Raw genomic sequence first — 22,180 nt, 5'->3', positions numbered from 1 at the left:
CGGGCGTGCTGGAGCCTATCCCAGCTATCATCGGGCAGGAGGCGGGGTACACCCTGAACTGGTTGCCAGCCAATCGCAGGGCACATAGAAACAAACAACCATTCGCACTCACAGTCATGCCCTCGGGCAATTTAGAGTCCCCAATTAATGCATGTTTTTGGGATGTGGGAGGAAACCGGAGTGCCCGGAGAAAACCCACGCAGGCACGGGGAGAACATGCAAACTCCACACAGGCGGGGCCAGGGATTGAACCCGGGTCCTCAGAACTGTGAGGCTGACGCTCCAACCAGTCGTCCACCATGCCGCCGTAATAAACTTTTTGAACAAAATAATTTCAAAACCTTTATTATGAAATATTATGTTAAAATCTTTTGAAAACTATATATATATTTAATATTATATTTTATTTAGGATTATACTTACGCTGAAATCCATATGTTAGTATGTAAGTTTAGTTCATTATTTATTCTTATTACATTATGTATTTTTAAATAATACTTATTACTTATTAATGATTTAGTTCATATTTATTCTATTTACTATTATTTTATTTTTTACATTTTGCCATTAAAACAAAATTGAGACTGCAGACAGGCTACCAAACACAACTAATAAAATGATAAAACAGAAGGCAACCCACTTAATGGTAATGGCACATTATTCTACTTCATCTAGTCTTGCATAGAGAGGAGGATAAAAACACCTTAATGTCACATTTGAATTTGTATTCATACAGTGCACCCTGTTGTTAAACATATCAGCAAAATCCTTCCTCCCCGTAGTGTTAGCATCTGTCTCGTTTGACCTTGACAAGACTCGTTAAACTAAGACACCGTGTGCATTGTGCTCACACATTATCCTCTCATCATATCTGCCATGCATAAATCTATTGCGGCGTGCAGGTTTTACGGTGCAAAATGGAGCTTTTCATGTTAACTACATAGTAATGAAATTCTGTTGGTATGTGAGCACCTTTTCGGGATTCAGGAAACTAAAATAACTATTTAGATAAAAGAGGCGTGATCATTTCAATGCTAATAATAATACCAAATAAAACAATTCTCACATGGATTTATTGCTGTTCCCTTGGTAACAAGGAAACCCTTTGCCCTTCTAGCCTCCTGGCGTTCGTGTGGACCGAACCACTCTATTTCCAGAGGGGTGTGCTTACGTATACATTGTAGAAAGTCTACATCGATTTGACTAAAATGGCTCAATAGAGTATATATTTACATTTATGATAAGAAATTACCTGCTTCGTTTTATGATAATCGATACAAAGTAAATTATTGGCGTTTTTAAGTTTGGCGGATCTTCCACACACCCCTCCGTGACATCACGTCGGCGACTGTACAGTAAGCTGTCAAGAGCTTGTTGCTCAAAGCTGTGTAATGTCACAAAGTGATGGCCGTCGGAAAATGACGTCCTCGTAGTTTTCCGAAACACTAAAGCTACCGTTTCGCTCACCGTCAAGCGGTTGTCGAGCGCTCGTCTCGGCCCCACGGTTGGCTTTTCCTCGCCGTGTCCGAGCTGTGTGGCGCGGTGTGGCACCCCCCCTCCCGGCCCCTCCCGCCAGCCCCGCGGGCAGCGGTTCATCCGCGGCGATGAGGTAAGCAACTTCTCGCCCCTGGCTAACCGGAGTTAGCATCATGCTAAAGGCTAATACGTCGTCATTACGTATGCGGAGGCGTCTTGCTAAAGCAGCCAGCCCCGAGGGGTGCTAATGCTAAATGCTACGTCAGAATTAGAATCTATATTGTCGTTTTGAGAAAATCACGCCAAATGTTAGAGTGCTAAAGTGCATAAAAGAGGCCCGTGACGCTGTTAAACTGACCTTTTGAAGTCGTATTAGTGACGTTTTCTTCTGAGTGGCGTGTCGTCGAGTCCCCCAGTTCCTATGAAAATGCAAATAATTCAACTTAGTGTAGCTTCAACACAAAGTGTTATCTGCCCCAAAGCAGGGGGTTGTTTTCATAGGGGTTAAATTGTGTCCAGATTGATGAGTTGTACATTAACCGAGCCGGTTTAGCAAATTATTAATTCTCTATCAAAGGAAACGCCTCATATGGTCATAAGGGGAAACAAACTCTTAGTGTATTCTGTGAGGAAGCAAACTTCTGGTATTTTATGCTAATAATTGGATTTATCAAATGTGCTTTTTAGTAAAAGATTTAACATGGTTTTGTTGGGGTTTTTTTGTAAATAAATTGTATATTAATGCATTCAAATTTGATGAATTCCAGTGGCATGACATTCCATCTCCAATTGGACAGGAACATTTTTATTTCAACTAACAGCAGTGTTTTTGCAGACAGCGTTCACTCTGTGTATCCATTTCTTGTTTCCAATTGGTTCATTCCAGACTGGGAGGGTCTTCCCGGCAGGAAAGGGGGAGGCTGGGAATGCTGGACTGTCTTTCCAGTTTCCCTGTTGTCGAGGAGAAAATGATTTGCCTACTGAGTTGTTGTTTTTCTTTCATTCACGTTGATTGTCTCTTAAATCTGTGCCTCAGTGCCTCTGAAGTTGTGGATGGGCGTGCTGCATGTGAGTGAGGGCAGATGGGTAGGTAAAGTCTCTTGCCCGGGCTCATTTCCTGACTTGTGCCCCAAAGGAATGTGCTCTTGTGTGTGCGATGGGATTTCACGAAGGATCGCGACAGTAAGCTCCGGGTCAACTAACTCGAGCGAAAACTTAAGCCTGCCCTGCACGTTTGTCAAACCTAACTTCTCAGCATGCATTTTATATGATACGTAATCCCTCGGCCCCCACCCCCAGCTTCAAGTCCCTGTGTGTCACACGGCTAACTGTGCAATACAGGAGTGTGTATCCTGTTCTGTGTTTGACTAACCCTAGACGTGTATTTAAACATTGTATTACCTACTTTGTGTTCTTTATAGATGGAGGTCACCCTTAACTAAGAATTGCAGAAGTGTGAAAGTGTCACAGTCAACGCAGCATATTTGCCATCTCATTTCAGGCAAAACTCTTCTCTAAGGCTGGATTTACACTGCAGATCCAATTGCCCAAATTAGGTTTAATGCCTGGAATCTTTTTTTGGGACTGTCTATTTCCATGCACATTTCTATTGACATACATCCGAATAAATGCATCAAACCACATTGACAGACACCCAGAGTTGGCATTGGGTCATGAAAGCTATGAAACCTCTTAGCCAGAGTGGTAGTATAAAATCTCCTAGCCACACTTTTCTAGTTAGCCACAATATTGTGTGTTTATGTAGCTCAACCTTTAGCCACACTTAGCAAGTCATCATCACTGCGAAGCCAATAATCTTTTAATGATTTGGGCCCAATTAAAACTAACATAATTTCTCGTGTATGATGCGCATTTTTCCCCCCCAAAAATGGTCAAAAGTCAATGGTGTGCATTATACAAGTATAGGAGAAAATTGTATAAATTTATGCTGCCATCTAGAGGTTATGAAAAGCTGTACACTTTCATTCCAATATGCCACCGCCCCCCTAGAGGTTATGAAAAAGTACACCTTTATTCTAGTATGCCACTGAGTGGTAATGAAAAAGGTGTAGCCTACACTTTCATTCCAATATGACAGGGGTCCATATGACTGCATATATGTACAGTTGTGCTCATGAGTTTACATACACAGAATTTGTGAAATTTTGTTTTGTTTTGTTTTTAAAAATGACTGATGACTGAACAACAACCATCATTAATTTATTTATTGTTATGTTTTGTTTAATGATAATGCTTTTCTGAAATGTTTAATTTGAATCCCATTAAAATAAAATTAAATGTGTTTCGCCTGGTCCTTCATGTTTTCTTTAAATAATTGTACACAACTTACAAATTCTGCCTGTGTAATTAAACATGAGCACAACTGTGTTTTCTCATTTACTAAATAAAAGTAGGGCTTTGAATTTCAAAATAAGAGCAAGTAAATAAAAAAAGTTTTGTGTTCAAATAAAGTGCTTAACTTCAGAATAATGATTTGAAGAAACTAACAAAATACAGATAATACTTAATATTTTGATCATATGGGTAGAAGCAAAATCATGCATTGTAAAAATTCATTATACGTAGGTTGAAGGGTTTTGTAGAATTGTGAGATAAACTGCGCATTAATCATGGGTGCGCATTATACACTAGAAATTACGGTACCTTGCCATCAATCAGGACTAGGGCTAAACGATTTGGGAAAATAATAAAATTGTATTTTTTTTTTAACAAATAGTATGATTTAGTATGCAATTTCACGGTGGGAAGTTTATTTACTGCTTTATTCACGAAACGCAAGAAATAAATAATTTTCACGCGACACGACATTGGATACAGCCAACAAATAATAAACAACTCTTTCCTGTAGGCCAGGCCCAAATGTTATGATGCCATCACAGTGGAAAATTGACTGATTGATTTAACGTCATGCCTTTACCCGCAAACATCGCCAATTGTAATTAAATACACACATAGTTTATTACATTAACACACATACTACGCAATACTCAGTCATTGCATTCTGAAGGGACTGTATGAACTGATGAACACAGGCGAGCACGGCGCCGCGGAAGAAGCGACCATGCTGTGAACATTCTATAAGCTACTTTCAAAGAGACAACGAAATAAATGTCCTATCAACATGACATATCAATCACTTCAAAGGTGCATAATCAATCATGGCCAGAACAAAAACATTAAATGTTTAGTTTGTCTCCAACGTGACTTACGAAAGTTTCTTTGAAACACTTACGGCTCTTGTCGACTGCACAGTTTTCAACACTGTTCTCAACAGGCTAGCCGAAATGCTCCCATATGGTCGTGAAGCAATTCCAGGATCCCAATGTCAAAAAAATAGATGTGTGTGTGTGTGTGTGTGTGTGTGTATATATATATATATATATATATATATATATATATATATATATATATATATATATATATATATATATATATATATATATATATATATATATATATATATATATATATATATATATGCAGTCCGGTCCCTGGCGGAAAAAGGTTGGGGACCACTGTCAAGAGTATCGCAAATTTCTGTTTCAATACGATATTGTGACAGGCTCAATACAATTTGTGCGCATTTTTTTTCTTTTTAAGCTGCCATGGCACATATCCCAATTGTACCACTTGCGAGTGAAAAATTGGAATTGTGTCACTTGGACCATGTAGAGCAAACAAGACAAAAACAGTTATGAGGATGATGTGTGTTTGCTTGCTTTTATTACCACCTGTATCCAGAGACAGGCAAAGCTGTTGGTACCCTTCCATTACAGAAAATTAATAAAACACCACAATGGTTACTGAAATAACTTGACAGTGACAAAATTAATAATGAATACAATTTTACTGGAAATGGACTGATAAAAGTCAGGTATTGCTTTTGAATTGTCATCCTTGCTAGATAATTATTTAAAACAAATCTAATAAAAATTACCTCTGCAAAAATTCTGTTTCCTTAATATTTTGTCATACAAACCTATGACTTTGAGATAATCACTGCAATTCAACGACCTCGTTTAACCAGATATTCAGTATGGTTTGGCTCAGAGCTCTTCAAAGGCCAATTAGGAAAAGTCTGATGTTGTATTCTTTGGTGTTTTGCTATGTGTTTTGGCCTCTTTGGTGTTTTGCTATGTGTTTTGGCCTCTCTATGATCTTTGAGGATCCAAGACGAGCAGCACATTTTGCTTCAAAATACAGTGGTGCCTTGAGATACGAGTGAATTGGCTTATGAGTTTTTCGAAAGACGCGCTATTGTTCCATCGTTGATTTGCTTTGACTTGTGAACACAGACTTGAGATACGAGCGCTTTATTGTGGCACTAAACTAAACGCAATACAAAAAGCATCTGTTGGGCAAATATTGAACAATTCATCAACCAAATGCTTCAAGCTGTTTAACGCCAACCCCAGTTGAAGTTTACTGTCAAACTAAACAAACAGAATTATACCTTGTGTATTTAAAACAGCCAAACTGCCTGAAGAAAGTCCCCGCTAACTTAATCTAATGCTAATAAGCGTCTATTTTGCTGTGCTTTAACCCTTTAAGCAACAAATTGCACACAAATGGTTCAGGAACATTTAGGCAGACAGTATAACAGTACTCACCATATCCTTTCGGTAAAACAATTTAATATTAGTGCCGTAGTGATGAGTTGAGACGTCTTAATGAACAGTATCCGTCTGTCTGTCTTGTACTGCCTCTTGGGGGCCAAGGCGGGCACACCAGACGGAGAAGCAGTTAATTGATACAGTGCGACAAAAACTATTTCTTTTTAATTCTATTTAAATATTTCAATACGAGGGAGGCAACACAAATTTAGTCACCGAAGATTTTCATCCAAAAATGGTCCAAAAGTGCATTTTAGGTTTTCGACCGTAATATTTTTGTAACCAAAACAGGATGGGCGAAAGATGATGTGATGACACAAGCAAAAACTACAGCCTGTACCGCCCCAGCTACCGATGAGCTCCATCTGGCAAGGCTAGCTAACAAGGCTAAACACAATTTGCAATTTTTTCAAAATTTTTAAAATTATATTTTTAGAATATTTTTTTTAATTATTTTTTGGGGGGAGCCAACCCCCAAAACACTGATTGGTATTTTATCCCCGCTTATTCAATAATTTTTGGGGTTTAAAAAAAGAAAAAAAACAATTATGCTGGTTTTCGCTATTCATGGTCCCGGTCCCGGTCCCGGTCCCGGTCCCTATCCCCTGCTGGTAGCGGGGGTCCACTGTACGTTGTTAATACATTGTTAAGGACTTTGATAGTAAGACACCAATTGATTACTGCTTGATTATGATCTGGATCTGAATCTGGCTTTTTTTTTTTTTTTTTTTTGTGAGAAAAGTTGTGAACTGACTAATTAAATTTCGTGTGTCTTTGATAACAAATTGAATAACTTTTGATTATGATCCAGTTCTATATCTGGGTCATGATCTGTCCATAGACATAACTCAAAAAGTGTGTCCATGACGACAGTTGTTGCTACTGCAACAAGCGTGAAATCATATTCATGACTGTATTATAAAGATACTTGTCTTATTACACAATACTTGCATAGCTCGTTCATTCACTCAGAACACAAAACAATATGAGATACAGATAGTTATACTACAACAGAGATCACCACATGTACTCATATTCAGTCACAGGACACAAATGTACTAATATACATCACGTTTTAACATCACATTGACATATATTACACATAAACTGACATAAAGAATTGACAAAGAACACAGCAGACCTTAATTTATGACAATATGCATGAATTGAAATTGGGTGTGACAATAAGGATCTTGTGTTCTCTGACAGTAAGCTATATCTGTGTACAGTATATGGACATATATAAATAGAGATGACTGAGAAACAACATTATAACAGTGTTTTAGCTGAGCCTATGATAACATTTGATTATAATGTGGAAAATAAGTTTGTTACAGCAACTGGCGTATGGCCTGTTAAAGATTGGATGGACAAATAAGGTTTTTGAAAAATGAAGACCGGTCCTCCAGATTTATTTTAAGATTTCACTAAAATACCACAAAGGAATTCCATCAATTTTATGGAGGATAACTCAATATTCCAGGGGTTCAAATGTATTTGGACAATTGACTTACAATTGGCCATGTAAGGTCCATTGCCTTGTTGCTTCAGACGCATAGTTTACAGTGGTGCCAAATGTAGACCAATGAGCAAGTAATATTTCTGTTTTTATGTCTTTCAGCTCGCCAGTATAAGTGCCTTTAAGAAGAGATCCTCAGCTTGAAGTTGCAGGAAAGCTTGTTTTTCCTCTGGGTCCAGAAACAACACCTGGTGCCGCCACTTTGCACACCATCAAAGGAGGATAATGGTCTAAAAAAGCAACTGGTCTCACATAGTTTCCAAAGAAAAGCCAACGAGTGGTAGTGTATGACGGATGGGCGATCTCCAAGCTCAGTGACCTTCATTCTGATCCCTCTCACTGCGGCTCATGGAGGACTCATCAGCTTGTTTTAGGAGAGGACTGTGATCGGCCTTCCGCTTTCTGCACCTCGATTGTCTTATAATAAACAGTTTATGATCAAAAACCTTTGACGACATGGCGTCGGGGAGAGACACAAAATGGCTGACCCTGGAAGTGTGTCGCCAGTTTCAGCGAGGAAACTGTTCACGCAGCAACGAGGAGTGCAAATTTGCTCACCCGCCAAAGAGCTGCCAAGTGGAAAATGGGAGGGTCATCGCCTGCTTTGACTCGCTAAAAGTAAGAAAGATCACGTTGTTCAGTTTTCAGTGCAGCCGCTGCTGGCGTTGCTAAAAAGTAGAGGTTTTGATGGCTTCCAGCTATCAGCTGGTTTGTCCGCTAATGGCATCTCCCTTGCCATGTGATCCTGTAATAGGCGCCCCATGACTTTGAAAAGCAAACATCCTGCGCTGATGTCTTTTTAGATGTTAGCCTGCACTCTGGGTGACCAGTGTGAAGACACTTGAAGCGACATTTTACATTAAAGCAATAGTTAAGCACGCAATTCTAAAATCACAATATGTACTGAAATACTCATTTCAGAACAAATTGACTAGATTTTATTACAGTAGGCATAAGCCTTTATTTAATCAACACCAAAGAGGACTAGGCATGTATTAGGAGTACTGCATAGCATTTGTTAGATTGGAGAGCTTTATTTAGTCCACTGCAGAGAATACATGGCGTTTACTAGAGGGGACGCCTTTATTTAGCCAACTGCAGAGAGCACTCGATGTCTATTCAGGGTAAGGCATTTGTTAAAGGGGAGGCTTTTATTATGTAATGAAATCCAGAGAGTACCAGGTGTATATTTGAGGTAAGGCATTTATTACGGGGCTTTTATTTAGTCAACTGCAGAGGACAAGGCGGCCATTGGAAGGAAGGGATTATTTAGTCAATGGCACAGAGAATGTGGTGTTTTTAAGGGGTGCAGCATTTGCCTTTATTTAGTCAACTGCAGAGTGCCAGGCTTTTATTGCAGTTAAGGCATTTATTAGAGGCTTTCGCTTAGTCAACTGCTGACAGTATCTGTTCCCAATTGGCTCGGAGGTGTATAGTTTGTCCACTGCAGAGGACCAGGCATCTGTACATACAATAATAATGGTAATAATAATAATAGAGGCTATATTATTGTAGCCTATATAAGGATGCAAGCACAGGAGAAGCTTGATAATGCTTTTTCATACTGCTTTTGTTCCCTAAAAAAGTATATTTTACACACTCCCACCTGTTGCAAGCACACACTGCGTCATTGAATGCAGAGTGTTTACAAACACTATACAGTACGTTCTAACTATCGATAGTAGGGTTTCAGTATGTTCTAAGTTCTAACGAGTGATGGTAGGTATATTTCATTGGCTAATAAGGAAAAAAACATACGCTGCTGTGGTACGCCAGCTCCGCTTTGGAGTAATTGCATACTACTTTATTTTCATCCTTTTTTGGTTTAAATTGATCTCAAACCTTGAACATCCTCCGACTACAGCAGTTTATTACAGCAGTGCTCGCAAGTTCCCAACCATAGATATCATAGATATGAAGAGGAAATATTCCAGCGCGCTGTAGCAGCCAGGTTAACCGATGTGCCTACTTGGTGGCCATGTTGGGGAGGTCAACGTCATTGTCCCGGTCGATGTGCGGGTGTCTGCAAGCAATGTCTGTGTGGAAAACACTGATGGTATTGCAAACACAGTTCCGGCGGAGTTTCAAGGCAAAAATTTTGGGACAACTTATTTTTGTGCTCGACTTTTTTTTTTTCCCCCTCAGCCTTACTCCGGAAACATTTCCTCCCATGGTGTGAACCATAAGCCTCAGTTACCACTAGCAAGAACTAGCCGCCACGTCATTGTGATGAGCATGCTGATAACACCACTGTCACTATGGAGGAGTGTGCCGATAATCCCTCATGGTCGATTCAAACGATGGAATTTTGCCGGGAAACTTGTGCTCAGAGGGGAAAATTGAAAATTGGAGCTGAATTTACTCTCTCTGAATGCAGGGCCGTTGCTCGAGAGAGAACTGCAAGTACCTTCATCCTCCTTCACACTTAAAGACCCAGTTGGAAATAAACGGGCGCAACAATCTCATTCAGCAGAAGACAGCAGCTGCAGTGCTCGCCCAGCAGATGCAGATTATGATCCCTACAGCCAGCCTGCAGTCTGTGGTAAGTGCCCCAAATTGAGGAAAAGCAATGCCACCCCCTGTTGGTCCTATTACCTTACAGCCTTCATTTCCTGTGATACAGGGTCTTGGCACTAACACTGGTCTCGGCTACGGTTCCTACTTGACACCCCTGAGCCACGGGATGGGCCTGCTTTCCACAGACATCCTCCCGAGCAGCCAGGTTCTGGTTTCAGGGAGCCAACCTGTCACCGTCCAGAGCTCGCCTTCTTCTTCACCCTCGCAGAAGCTCCAGCGCACTGACAAACTGGAGGTACGGTCGAACCTCTGCGATCAAACACACTACTTGACACCTGATTGTTTGGGTTTCGAAACCATTGGAAAATAACAGAAGCCCATTTATTGGCATGTCGCTCTGATTGCAGGTGTGTCGGGAGTTCCAGCGGGGGACCTGTGCTCGGGGGGAGACCGACTGCCGCTTCGCCCACCCCAGCGACAGCCCCATGATCGACACCGTCGACAACACTGTCACCGTTTGCATGGACTACATCAAGAGTCGGTGCAGCCGCGACAAGTGCAAGTATTTTCACCCGCCTGCGCACTTGCAGGCCAAAATTAAGTCCGGTCAACATCAGACAGCCATGGCGGCCCAGGCCACAGCTGCAGCCGTGGTAAGGCACCCAGGTCCTTTCCTTTCCAAGAATGAGCTTATTTAAATTATATTTAATGGTAGCTAACAACAGTGACATAATGTAATTTCATCTCTATAACATTTAAAGTCTTATTTGTATTTAGCTATAAACTGAATTCAGAATGAAAGTCATAGAGTTTAACTAAATTGTGTTCTTTTATGTGTGCTATACATGTTCTCCATAGACCATCTGTGTTGTTTAAAATGTAAACCATCATATATGTTACTCCCTATCACTTATTTTATACTTTACTGCATGGCTTTAATATTTACAGTAGGGGTAATTTTAGCTTGCTATCTTAATGTTAACCAAACAAATATGAGACAGCTGCTGTTGCACCCAAAGTCCTAACCTGGCTCTCATTTTGGTCGTCTGTTAACACAGCTTTGTAGAGTCTGTGTTGTGTCATGATGTTTTATACATTCAGTGTGTTTGTGTAACCTTGCTTTTATTTTCAATGACATGGTGTTTGCATTTTAAGGATGGGCATGTCACTTAATTGGACCACAGGGAAACGTAAGATTTAAATGAAAAGTTCTTTTGTGCCAGTGTTATCAAAAATATGTCCTTCACATTCAATGCTTCAGGCCCAACTAAATGTTAAATATACATAAGACATGAAACAAAATAATATAAGTATGTACCTATGTACTGTTTGTTCACAAATCGAAACATGTTAACATGGAAACAGTCCACAGATGAAATTATGTAAAGATACTGACGTGCTAACTTGACTAGCCTGCATGCTAACTTCACTAGCCTGGGTAAACTCACTATTCCTTTTTTCGTTCGTTTTGATGGGTCGCAATCGAGGGATGGGAAAATCTCTCTCTCCTGCTCTCTTTGAATGTTCTGAACTCCCATTTGCGTATGAGTGTCAGTTGCTCCTTTTGTTCTTCAGGTCACAAACTACTTGAGACTGCATCAACAGCGCACCTCCTGGCACTCGATTTTGCCTCAATTGTTTCGAGAGACAATTAATTGACAACCTATTCTACATAACAATCAGTCAATTGACTAATTGGTTATTATGCCCATCCCTAATGCAGTGCCCCCATAAACACATGCTGGTTGTGTTTAATCCATGTTGCCATACTCTTTAACAGCTCCTATATTAGTGTTTAACAAAGACGACCACAGTATCTAGAATGATGGATCTGTAGAACTGTAGACCTACTGAATAACAAATGGCACACGCTGACCGTCAGGTGTTTATCTTTAGTCAGTGAGTGGTTACTGTGCATGCATACTGTGTTTTATGTGGTATACTACATTCAGCTTATTTTTGTTTTCCCCCTTCTCATCTATGCACAACGCTGTCCCCCATGATGCACCTCTGCTTGCTGTATGTTAATACGCTTGACCCCCCATTGGCCCACTGCCATCATGTGCTCGCTGTCCGCTCTTAAAAGACTCAGTCGACTGCCAAAGCAATGAAGCGACCCCTCGAGGCAACTGTAGACCTGGTATTTTCACCTTTTGCTTTGCATGTAGCCAGTAAATGATACTGTGATAACGTGTCATTCTGTCACTGTGAGCTTTCTGTAGTCTCATTTGTGTCAATCTCAATAGAGTTAATGTGATACATTATTTCCATTCGTATTTGTATCCTGAAACCATGAGTGCATGCTTTGTAATTAACAGTTACATTTGTTGTGTAGTCATGTTTTTTTTTTTTTTTTTTTTTTATACCACCAAATAATTGAAGAGTATGTGCTTAAATGAGTTGTGTTTGCTTTTCAGGGCTTCCCGCACAGCATCCTGCAACCGCTACCAAAGAGAGCAGCTCTGGAGAAGAGCAACTGGGCCAGCTCGCTGCTCACCCCCAGTTTGCTGCACTACCAACAGGCTCTAGCCAACACGCAGCTGCAGCAGCCCACGGCTGCATTCTACCCCGCAGGTACGCATTGACTCACTCGTCAGGATTTTCCCTACAGAAATCTTCAATCCATCACTCTGACAGAGAATAGTTTAGGAAATTTGGCCCTGTTGTTTGCATTAAATACGCATGTGCTATGTGTTTACATTCATAGTCATTAGGTGCAGCACATCTATTGAGATAAAAAGGGCACATGGTTCTGTATGATGAAGGATTCATGATGGTCATGGTTAGGATTGTGAGGAGGACCCAAGTGCAGATAAGATAGTTTAACAGCAGGTTATGATGCGGAGATATTTATGGTTACATGTGGATATTGTTGTGGCTGGAGGGAAAAGGCTCCTGTTCAGAGAGGGTGGGAGGAATCCAGGTGCAGGGTCCAGGCAGGCAGGAAACAGGATCTGAAGCAGGAGAGCAAGTGGAGACCAGAGGTCAGGCAGTCAGGCACGCTGGGAACAGAGTGCAGAACAGGACAAGGTAAGTATTGCACAATATAAATTAGAATTTTATAAATGGCTGGATGCAGTAATCACGACAAAGGGTGTTGACGGTCTGGCAGTGTGGTGGAGTCCAAGACCGGTTGAAGAATGGGTAGTTGCTAATTGGTTGGATGGGGTGTAGTGGCTGGCTTGCTCCAATATGCCTAGATCTAATTCTGCAATTAAACACACACACGGGAAGTGGTGAAGCTCAGGATGACGATAGAGCAGACAATAGTTTTTTTTTTGCCTACGCCACCGAATGTAGACGGAGCATGGTGTCAACATTTTTGAGTGTTCAGTTTCTAATTCTCTTTAAATCAAATATTGTCTGAAATATTAAAATACCCTTTACTCGGGATCGGAATTGATTAAAAATAATCAATACCCCAATCGATTCTCTATACTGAGTGAGGGAATGAAGTAATACAGATGGGTTTGTTTGCTTTAACTCTTAAATATCTTTATTTAGACTTTAGACAGAAAAGACAGCATATCCAGTATGCACTCATGATCCAATGTATCCTTAGGGGGTGGAAAAAAATAATTAGGCGACTTAATTCTCAAAGTTCGTCAAGAGACTCAAAAGGTTCAATGCAGGTTTTGCGTACCTTACAAGAGATCACAGTGCCTTATCAGGGATCTACACTAAATTTTGCACTAGTAGATTTATGATTCGGCCGAATCACATGATTTGGTCGCACCATTTTTTGAGGAGGTGCAGCATGACCATGGCATACCATAGTTTCGATTGACAGTGACTCGAGATATGATATTTGCTAAATATGTAACTGTGAATAAGACGTTTGTCCACAAAAAGCAGTAGCAGACAAAACACGTCTTTACTTTTATTTTATCATTTGTTCAACTAAGAGGAGCCAGTTTTTATGGTGAGGTCTCCTAAACCTCCTCCCCTGCAAAAATCTGTTAATTTTGAGCATTACCACAACCATAAGGAGTATAACCATATAAAAGTATTGTTTAGCTATTTAAAATCATTGTCACAAACAGAACACAGATAAATCTTTTCTACTGCAATTATTGCACTTTATTTAATGATAGTTTGTTTTCCCATACAATCCTCTTTAAATGAGTTGGGACTTTTTAACTTGGCACATACAGTAACTTCCTATGTCTATGCTAGAAACAGAATTTAGATATAGGTAGGTTAGCTTTGCTAGCTTCATAACAAAGTTATTAAAACCTTAGCACATGACTTTGTTTTTAATAATGAGTGAATTAAAAGTATGGGTTAGGGTTACTAATGACTGACAAATTAAGCAGGCCTTTGCAGTTAGTGGTATATAGTGGGCCTCTCTGGAAGAAGCAGTCAATTATGTTGCAGCAGGCAGCCACTCATATTGCAGCGGGTCACTTTTAATTCAAATGGAACTCATGACAAAGATCAAGACAGCGTCATAGTGCACTCTCTCTCTCTCTCTCTCTCTCTCTCTCTCTCTCTCTCTCTCTCTTTCTCTTTCTTTCTCGGAGAGCGTGCCGAGAGGGACTTTCAACCATCAAAGCATGCACTCGTGCAAATGCGACGATGAAATTTTTAATCACACAATTTGGTCGCAGTCTCGAGCCCAGGCTATGAAATTGTCCAGTTCCACTCTGTTGGTCCATAGAATTAAATATTCGGGTTCTTACGCCCAACTAATACAACTTACCAGTCAATGGAGACGTGACGGCCGGTTATCTACACTTAATTTTATTTCTTCTCCTTGCTCTTCTGTTATCATCTGACTGGAGCCCAATCACAGCTGAGAACGAGGTGCTTTAAGCGGCCTCACCAGCAGCCAAGCCCCGGTCACCGTGCTAGTTCTCTCTTTTTTCTCTCTCCTCTCGCTCCCTACTTTTCCCTCCGTCAGTCGAATCACACCTGAGAACAAGGCGCATAAGTGACCTATCAGCAGTTGAGTCCCGGTGAATGAATTCATTTTTTATTTTTATTTGTTTTAATATCCTAAAAGGAATCAATAAGCAGAATCGTCAGGCAAGCTAACAAACGATTATTAGCAATCGAATTACTGGGAACCAGTTGGGCACGAAAACGAACATACTGTTAAATTTAATAGATCTCTTATATTCATTCATTCATTCATTTTCCATCCCGCTTATTCTCACTAGGGTCATGGGCGTGCTGGAGCCGATCCCAGCTATCTTCGGGCGAGAGGCAGGGTACGCCCTAAATAGGTCGCCAACCACTCGCAGGACACATATAAACAAACAACCATACACTGTCAATCAAAACTAAATGCCATTTTTGTAGTGAGTGATTGTGGAAAAGGCTCCTTTATTCATTCTGAGGCCAGTCACCTCACGTTGAGTTGAGCACTATTTTACATCGGTCCTACGAAATTGCTTCTCGCTAATGAACGTAATCAGCCACGACTGCTCTTCATCCATCGTGACATTGCAGTCCCACAGACGCTGACATTCAGCAAGCAGGACCAAACAAGACAAGGCTGCTACCTAGCAACATGTTGACATGACAACTGCTTATTTGACCACCCTACTGTATTTTGTTCTGTTTTCCTTTCAAAGCAACTCTGAGCTAGTACAGTTGCTTCTCGCTAATGAACATAATCAGCCACGACTGCTCTTCAACCATCGTGACATTGCAGTCCCACAGACGCTGACATTCACCAAGCAGGACCAAACAAGACAAGGCTGCTACCTAGCAACATGTTGACATGACAACTGCTTATTTGACCACACTACTGTATTTTCTTCTGTTTTCCTTTCATAAGCAACTCTGACCTAGTACAGTTGACTCGAAGAACTGCAGATTTTTTATTAACATTTCATCTCTTTTCATTGTACCTACACAGGGTCTGTTTTGTGTATGACTCCATCGAATAGCGTCGGTAAGTACCTCGTCTTGCCTTGTCCATTCTAAGCCAGGTTAAACTCACTCAAATGTCAGAACAAAAATCATATTGCAATCAAGATGTTACACACGTTTCTTTTCAATGTTGTCTTTGCACCGTCTATTTGTTAAATGCCAATAATATTTCATTAGATATTACCTCAGCTTTTGGAAATACAATCAATGAATAAGTATTAGCATTGTGGTATGAAAGAAAGACAAAACTCAAAATTTGGGGATGTGTAAAAACATTTCTATTCAAATACAGTTTACACTCATAAGCCATTATATTAGGTACACCCACATTATGTAATGACATGGTGGAGCTGTGACAAAAAAAATATATTTAAATTGATTGACTGTCAAGAGATGTATTATGCTAATTTAACAATGATTGGGGTATTTTTTTATTTTTTACAGTGGCTTTGAAATGCCTATTTTTAAGTGTTTTGTTTTAGTTCCATGATAAATTCAATTTTGATTAATTGAATATTTTAATTTAAATAAATGTATTTAATTTTAAATATATACAGCCAGGTGCATTTCAATAAATTAGAATCGCCAAAAACAATTTATTACAGTAATTAAATTCAATAAGTAAAACTCATATATAGATTCACTAGACAGTGTCTTGGGAATATTTCATGGTTTTAGATTTTTAGATGGTGATTGCTTACCGCTAATGAAAACGCAAAAGTCACCATCTCAAGAAATTTTAATATTACATAAGAAACAATCAACATGGTTTTTATTATCGAAATTAGGTAGAAATTGGACTTCTGAAATCTATTTTCAATGTTTAATGAATCTAATGAGTTTTACTTTTTGAATTAAACTACTGAAATACATTTCATTTTCCATGTTATTCCCATTTATTGCATTGCGCATGTATGTGAATTAATATGTATTTAAATAAAATCCATACATTTATTTTTAATTTTTTATGGTGTACCTAACTTGGCTGGCGAGTGTATGGAGGACATTTTACAAGAGTAATATTTGAATAAATATACTTCTTATTAAAAACAAAAACAAACAAACAAAAAGCTTTGGTAATATTTAGTGGTGCTGCTATACATGTTGCTTCTTGAAAGTCAAATAAATGTCCTAATTGTCCTTCTGATCAGTCCTCCCTTTATATTCCCCTCGCTGCCTCGCTCCGCTGTGTAATCTCATGCCAGCTGCGGCTCTAACCCAGTGACGCCTCCCTGCTAACGTCATTTCGTATTTGCCTGGCAAAAATAAGGGGCAGACATACGTCGCTATGGTTACCATAATGCTCCACCTGCCTTTTCATTGCTTCCATGGTTCCCCCTTCCTGAGCCAGTCCCCATGATGTACAGTGCTACGCCTGCTAGTGTCGCTGCAGCAACTTCTCCCGCCACAAGTGTCCCCTACGCAGCAACAGCGCCAGCCAATCAGGTTTGCTCCTTCTTTTCTTTTTCTTTTTCCTTTGGAAGCTTTTAGTCGAGACAACCTTGGGCTCTTTTAAATTGAAAGAATCGCTTTGTGTCCCTGCTTGCATCGGCTGTCATTGAGCTTCATGTTGCCTGTCGATCAGCTACTTCTACAAGGACAGGCAACACTTGTGGAGACATCTGCAAAATTTTCACACTCCTTTTGGGTTTTCTCAACATCTTTCTCATTACCCAGATTGTAATATTTCCCAAGTGTTCTCCCAGGTTGCAAGTACAAACGGGGGAACAAAAGTCATACAATTTCAAATCTGTGCAAAATTTGGGGGGAACATATGAAAAAAAATACTTTGAAGGAGAGTTGTCTTCGATCCAATCACGTGATCAGAAATCATTGGCGGTTTTCAGTTGATCGTATCGGTTGGAATATATTTTATTTTCTTAATTTTTTAAAGATCAAAAAGGGACAAAATAATCCTGGGGCACAAAGATCTTAACCAAATTAAAACGCAATAGCTTTGTTTATATTACACAACGTAAAGTTTCGGGTTCTTCAGTACCGGTATTTTAAGAGTGACAACTGAGTTGGCTTTAGGCAGCAGTCTGTGTGCGTCCGTAGTGGGCGACACCTCGCAAAAAGCGTCACCCTCCAGAGCGTGTGTTCGGAAAGGGAAACGAATGGCCACAAGCTTTCACGTTCGGTAAAAAAAAAAAAAAAAAAAAAATGTATGGAGGGAGATGTGGAAACATTTTGCTTACAGGCTGACAGTTAGGGCAATCTGCAAGATACTACAAATTGAGTCTGCAAAGCCTGATATAACATACAGTAGGGCTAAACAGTTCGCTGAACACCATCGTCAAGAGTTGAAAGAGCGACAAGTTAGCAATTGTGACACATTTAAACGACTTAACATTCAAATAGAAAAACAAATGTGAATTATTTTGTGATAAGCAAACTTGTGCCCCAATGGCTGCATTTTGTATTGTCTGGTGTCGCTTGAAAGTAGCTGTGGATCTTCCCCCAGCTATACTGTATTTGCATATTAAAAAGTATTTTCCATAATATGTCCCCTTTAAAAAGGCGACAAACTGGTAAAAGGTACATCCACATCGTACAAATTTTACCCAATCTCTTCTATCTCCACACAACATTGATGGATATCTAAGAGCACACCGACATTTTTGTCATGTTTCTACCCTCTTTCTGAAACAGATTATTCTCAAGTAACCACCAGAAACAGGACTGAGTGCCACAAAGATCCAGAGCAGTCCATCTGTACATACCGTGTTCACGGCGCTCGTCGCCTGCAGCAAGCTGCATGCTGATGAAGCATCACCAGTGGAGTACATCACCACATACAGTACGGTATCCCATTAAGGATTGTACGTGTCACACAACAAGACCCTATGCATGGACATGCTGTACATGCCTTTGCAACTGTAAATCATCCGCGCTGTATTCATTCCCGAAGCAACTGGGGGAAAAGTAACATAACATAGTCAGAACCATATAAACAGGAACGTACTGAAAGATTCTAACAGATAGAAATGTTAGCTGACATTGTAATGATGTAAATAGTCACGTTGGGTGTGTGTACATCATGGCAGTGCCCATTGTAAAGGGGTAACAACCATGTTAGAGATTGTTCACTTTCTTGAATGCGTCGTTTCTTTGTAACAGTAATGATTGTTTGACCTAGTGCCAGATTCAATTGTTTTATTAGCGACTAGCGAAAAGCACTTATTTTAAATTATATCAAGATGGCCCTCAGTGTACAGGCTTTTATCCACAGTGAGCAGTGCTCCTCCACCTGGTGTGCCTTTTCATTGCATTGAAAGTCTGTTAGCCGGTGTCGACCCAATCAAATGTGCTTTCTAAGGGAACACATTCAACCCTCCCACCCCCAAAATAAGATATTTAAAATTGAATGATCGGTCAGAATTATAGGCATTTTCCATAAGCGTTAGTTTATTCAATGTATATTCAAACTGAAGCGTGATCTACGAGGACTGAACTGTTATTGTAACTGTTCAGTCTTATTTGAATGTTACAAGTGCCTAAAGAGTTGTCATATTTAAGGGGCTTCGAACGACATTGTCCTGTATTTAAAAAAAAAATAATCAAAAAAATCTGAGATCTAGAAAGTTGTGAACACGTCTTAAATGCTTTGTGAAGACTTTTATGAATATTTATGTACCCTCATTATTATTAAGAATTATTATCTACTCTCTATTTTATTTCATATTTAAGATGACTGTAGTCCCCCCTCTCTCCTTTTCAACAATGTTTCTTAAATAGTTGAATGTGCAGATGATTAGAAGAATTTAAAAAGGACGAAAAGTGTAGTTTATTTAGACAAAATGGAAGACATTCTGTTAAATACGTTGATTAACTTTTATTCCTTGATTTTACAGACTTTTGAACCTTCACATGGGATGGGCATTGAACTATGTTTCGTTAATCTACCATTGGGAAAATTAACAATTGATTAATTGATTCATTAATATTGTTGACTGTTCTAATCTCCTGCTTCCATGCCAGTGTCAAATTGAGCTTAGTGATGCAGCCCAGAGGACTTGTGCAATAGTTGAGGCCTGCGTGGCTCGAGCTCAACTCGTCATAGATGACGTCATGTTCTGCTTGAAGCTGGGTTCACACGCTTAACGATAATCGGGCCAAATTGGAGCATTTTCCCACGCTTGCAATCAAAGTCAGCAAAAGCCTGATTATCTGATGTCCCTGAAAGATTGTCCTGAGGCATTATCCTGTGGTGTGGGTTGTGGTAACACTGATTTGACCATGAGAATCGTAAATGTTAAACCTGTTGAGTATTTATGATTGCACAGCCGGATTTGGAAGGAGACACTAGACAGATTTTTAATGGCGATATTGTTATGTGAGGTCTTGGTTGTCTGGAGTGCACCACACACGCCATAAGAGCAGTAAGCACACGTGCCGATTTTTTCTCTCTCATTGAGTGGTGTCGCTCACGTTTTACAAAGACATTGGGTTAAGATGTTAAAAATCAAATGTACATGTAGCCCGCTCAAAAGATTATCCTGAGAGATTACCCTGTGGTGTAGTTTAATAAGAGTGATATTTTCTACCCTTAACTGCTCGAAAAACGGTGAGGGCCAGCAATTGTAAATCTTAAACCAGTCCAATGTTCACGAACGAAAATCTTTTATCTGTGTGGCCAGAGACTCACAAATATCGGTTGAGATGTTGTTATGTGTGTGGTTTTTTGTTCATCTCAAGTACACCACACATAAGAGCAGTAAGCAGTGTTTTTTTTCCTCGTCATGTGTAGTGGGGTCTCACGTTTTTTTTTTGTACAAAATTCGGTCGGTATGTACTCTGCCTTAGACAACACTTCATTTAGTCTCAATTGCTTCAAGATATGATTAATTAACAGTCAATTACACACAATTCTTGATCAATTAATTGATTAATATGCCCATCCTTAGTGTCCGGTGTTTGTTGTTTTTTTTGGGTTTTTTTTTTATAACACGACTATGTTTGATTAATTCAGACAATCTATTAAGATGTTATATTATTTCTTCCCCATGATGTCATTTTTGTTGTGAATTCTTTGATTTTAATGCTAATGTATCTACGTATGTATGTATGTATGTAACGTTAACATGCCAGAACTTATTTTCTCCAGGGTTGTCTGTGAATGTAACCTCTTATAAGCTGACTTTTGTTGAGATTCCTCAAAAAAAATTTAAAATATAAGCAAGAAGTGATCTCATTTGCCTCCGACAAGTTGCCATTTGCTGTTCAGGGTGGAGTGTCGGGAGAAAAAGACCATAGAATTGTTGACGTAACAAAGTGCATTGTACGTGCTAGCGTAATAATCGTTCAGCTTTTAACTCGTCACAAACTCGGGATGTCTGTCGTCGCTGTGATTGTACTGTCACATACTTCATTTTACAGTAAAACTATCCAGTGCATCGTAACACTTTCGGTATGTTGGTGTGAATTTTAAACATACAGCGATACAAATAATCCACGGGTATTGAATCCATCAATACAAAACAGTATCCTTTAGATTGAGAATGTCTTGTGTGAAACATTTATTTCAAGCACTTACACAGTAAAGATAACCGAAAAGTTGCTTTTATTTGATTGTGATTGTTGCCTTATTATTCTTCATCGACGCCTACATTTGCATTTAATTCCACTCTGCTTGTCGAAAGAGAAGACACAACTCTGGGAAATGATGTCCGATGGAGACTAAAAATGTCACTCAGCCCTCAGAAATGCTTTATGATGTCGTACTGCTATAAATGGTTACATTAATATTGATTTCATCCATCAGTGGGCCTAACTTTAAACTTGTCCTCATTTTCTCATATGATAGTGGATCTTATTTTACAGTGTATAATTATTCGTTCATGTGAATAGTGATTTCTAAAGTCTATAAAAAAAAATCTAATATTGTCAATAAACACTGTCCAGTTAAAGGCAATTTTGTCATCTGCTGTTTTTTGTACAATGTACTTCCATCATTGTGCTTAAAAAAAATTACATGTTTCCACATTTTAAATTAATTATACAGGGTGGACCAAAGTTGGTATACCTTTTAAATGACGAGAAGGATGGAAGAAAACGGGGATGAAGAAAGGAAATGGCTCACCGCCTCTTTTAGCGTCACCCCCAGGTCGACACACACAAACTCACAATGGGACTTGAAATCCTACCACTGTCC

At 39.5% G+C, this 22,180-nt stretch overlaps 2 protein-coding genes across 12 annotated transcripts in view; one reads left to right on the top strand and one right to left on the bottom strand.

The window, feature by feature from the left end:
- Positions 1–1,973, bottom strand: part of uggt2 (UDP-glucose glycoprotein glucosyltransferase 2) — a 122,797-nt gene extending 120,824 nt beyond the window's left edge. For 7 of the 11 annotated variants that reach the window (XR_009791091.1, XM_061792100.1, XM_061792103.1 and 4 more), the window contains exon 1: positions 1,835–1,973. The gene's annotated coding sequence lies outside the window, so the exon portion shown is untranslated. Of the gene's footprint in view, positions 1–1,467; positions 1,602–1,834 lie in introns of those variants that run through there. The other 4 variants (XM_061792095.1, XM_061792094.1, XM_061792097.1 and 1 more) reach the window with 2 other exon arrangements.
- On the top strand, positions 1,469–21,940 carry LOC133486649 (muscleblind-like protein 2a). The gene is made up of 9 exons (XM_061792115.1): positions 1,469–1,609; positions 7,732–8,247; positions 10,007–10,171; positions 10,253–10,441; positions 10,554–10,799; positions 12,233–12,286; positions 12,564–12,720; positions 16,013–16,048; positions 18,679–21,940. Exons 2-9 carry the CDS (start codon positions 8,086–8,088, stop codon positions 18,789–18,791), a joined length of 1,122 nt encoding a protein of 373 aa, XP_061648099.1. The 5' UTR covers positions 1,469–1,609; positions 7,732–8,085; the 3' UTR covers positions 18,792–21,940.
- The last annotated feature ends 240 nt before the right edge of the window (positions 21,941–22,180 follow it).

This window comes from Phyllopteryx taeniolatus, chromosome 12, assembly GCF_024500385.1.
Source record: "Phyllopteryx taeniolatus isolate TA_2022b chromosome 12, UOR_Ptae_1.2, whole genome shotgun sequence".
In the NCBI taxonomy this organism is placed as follows: Eukaryota; Metazoa; Chordata; class Actinopteri; order Syngnathiformes; family Syngnathidae; genus Phyllopteryx; species Phyllopteryx taeniolatus.
Note: the sequence above shows the minus strand (reverse complement) of the source record. Positions and strands in the feature narration are given on the sequence as shown.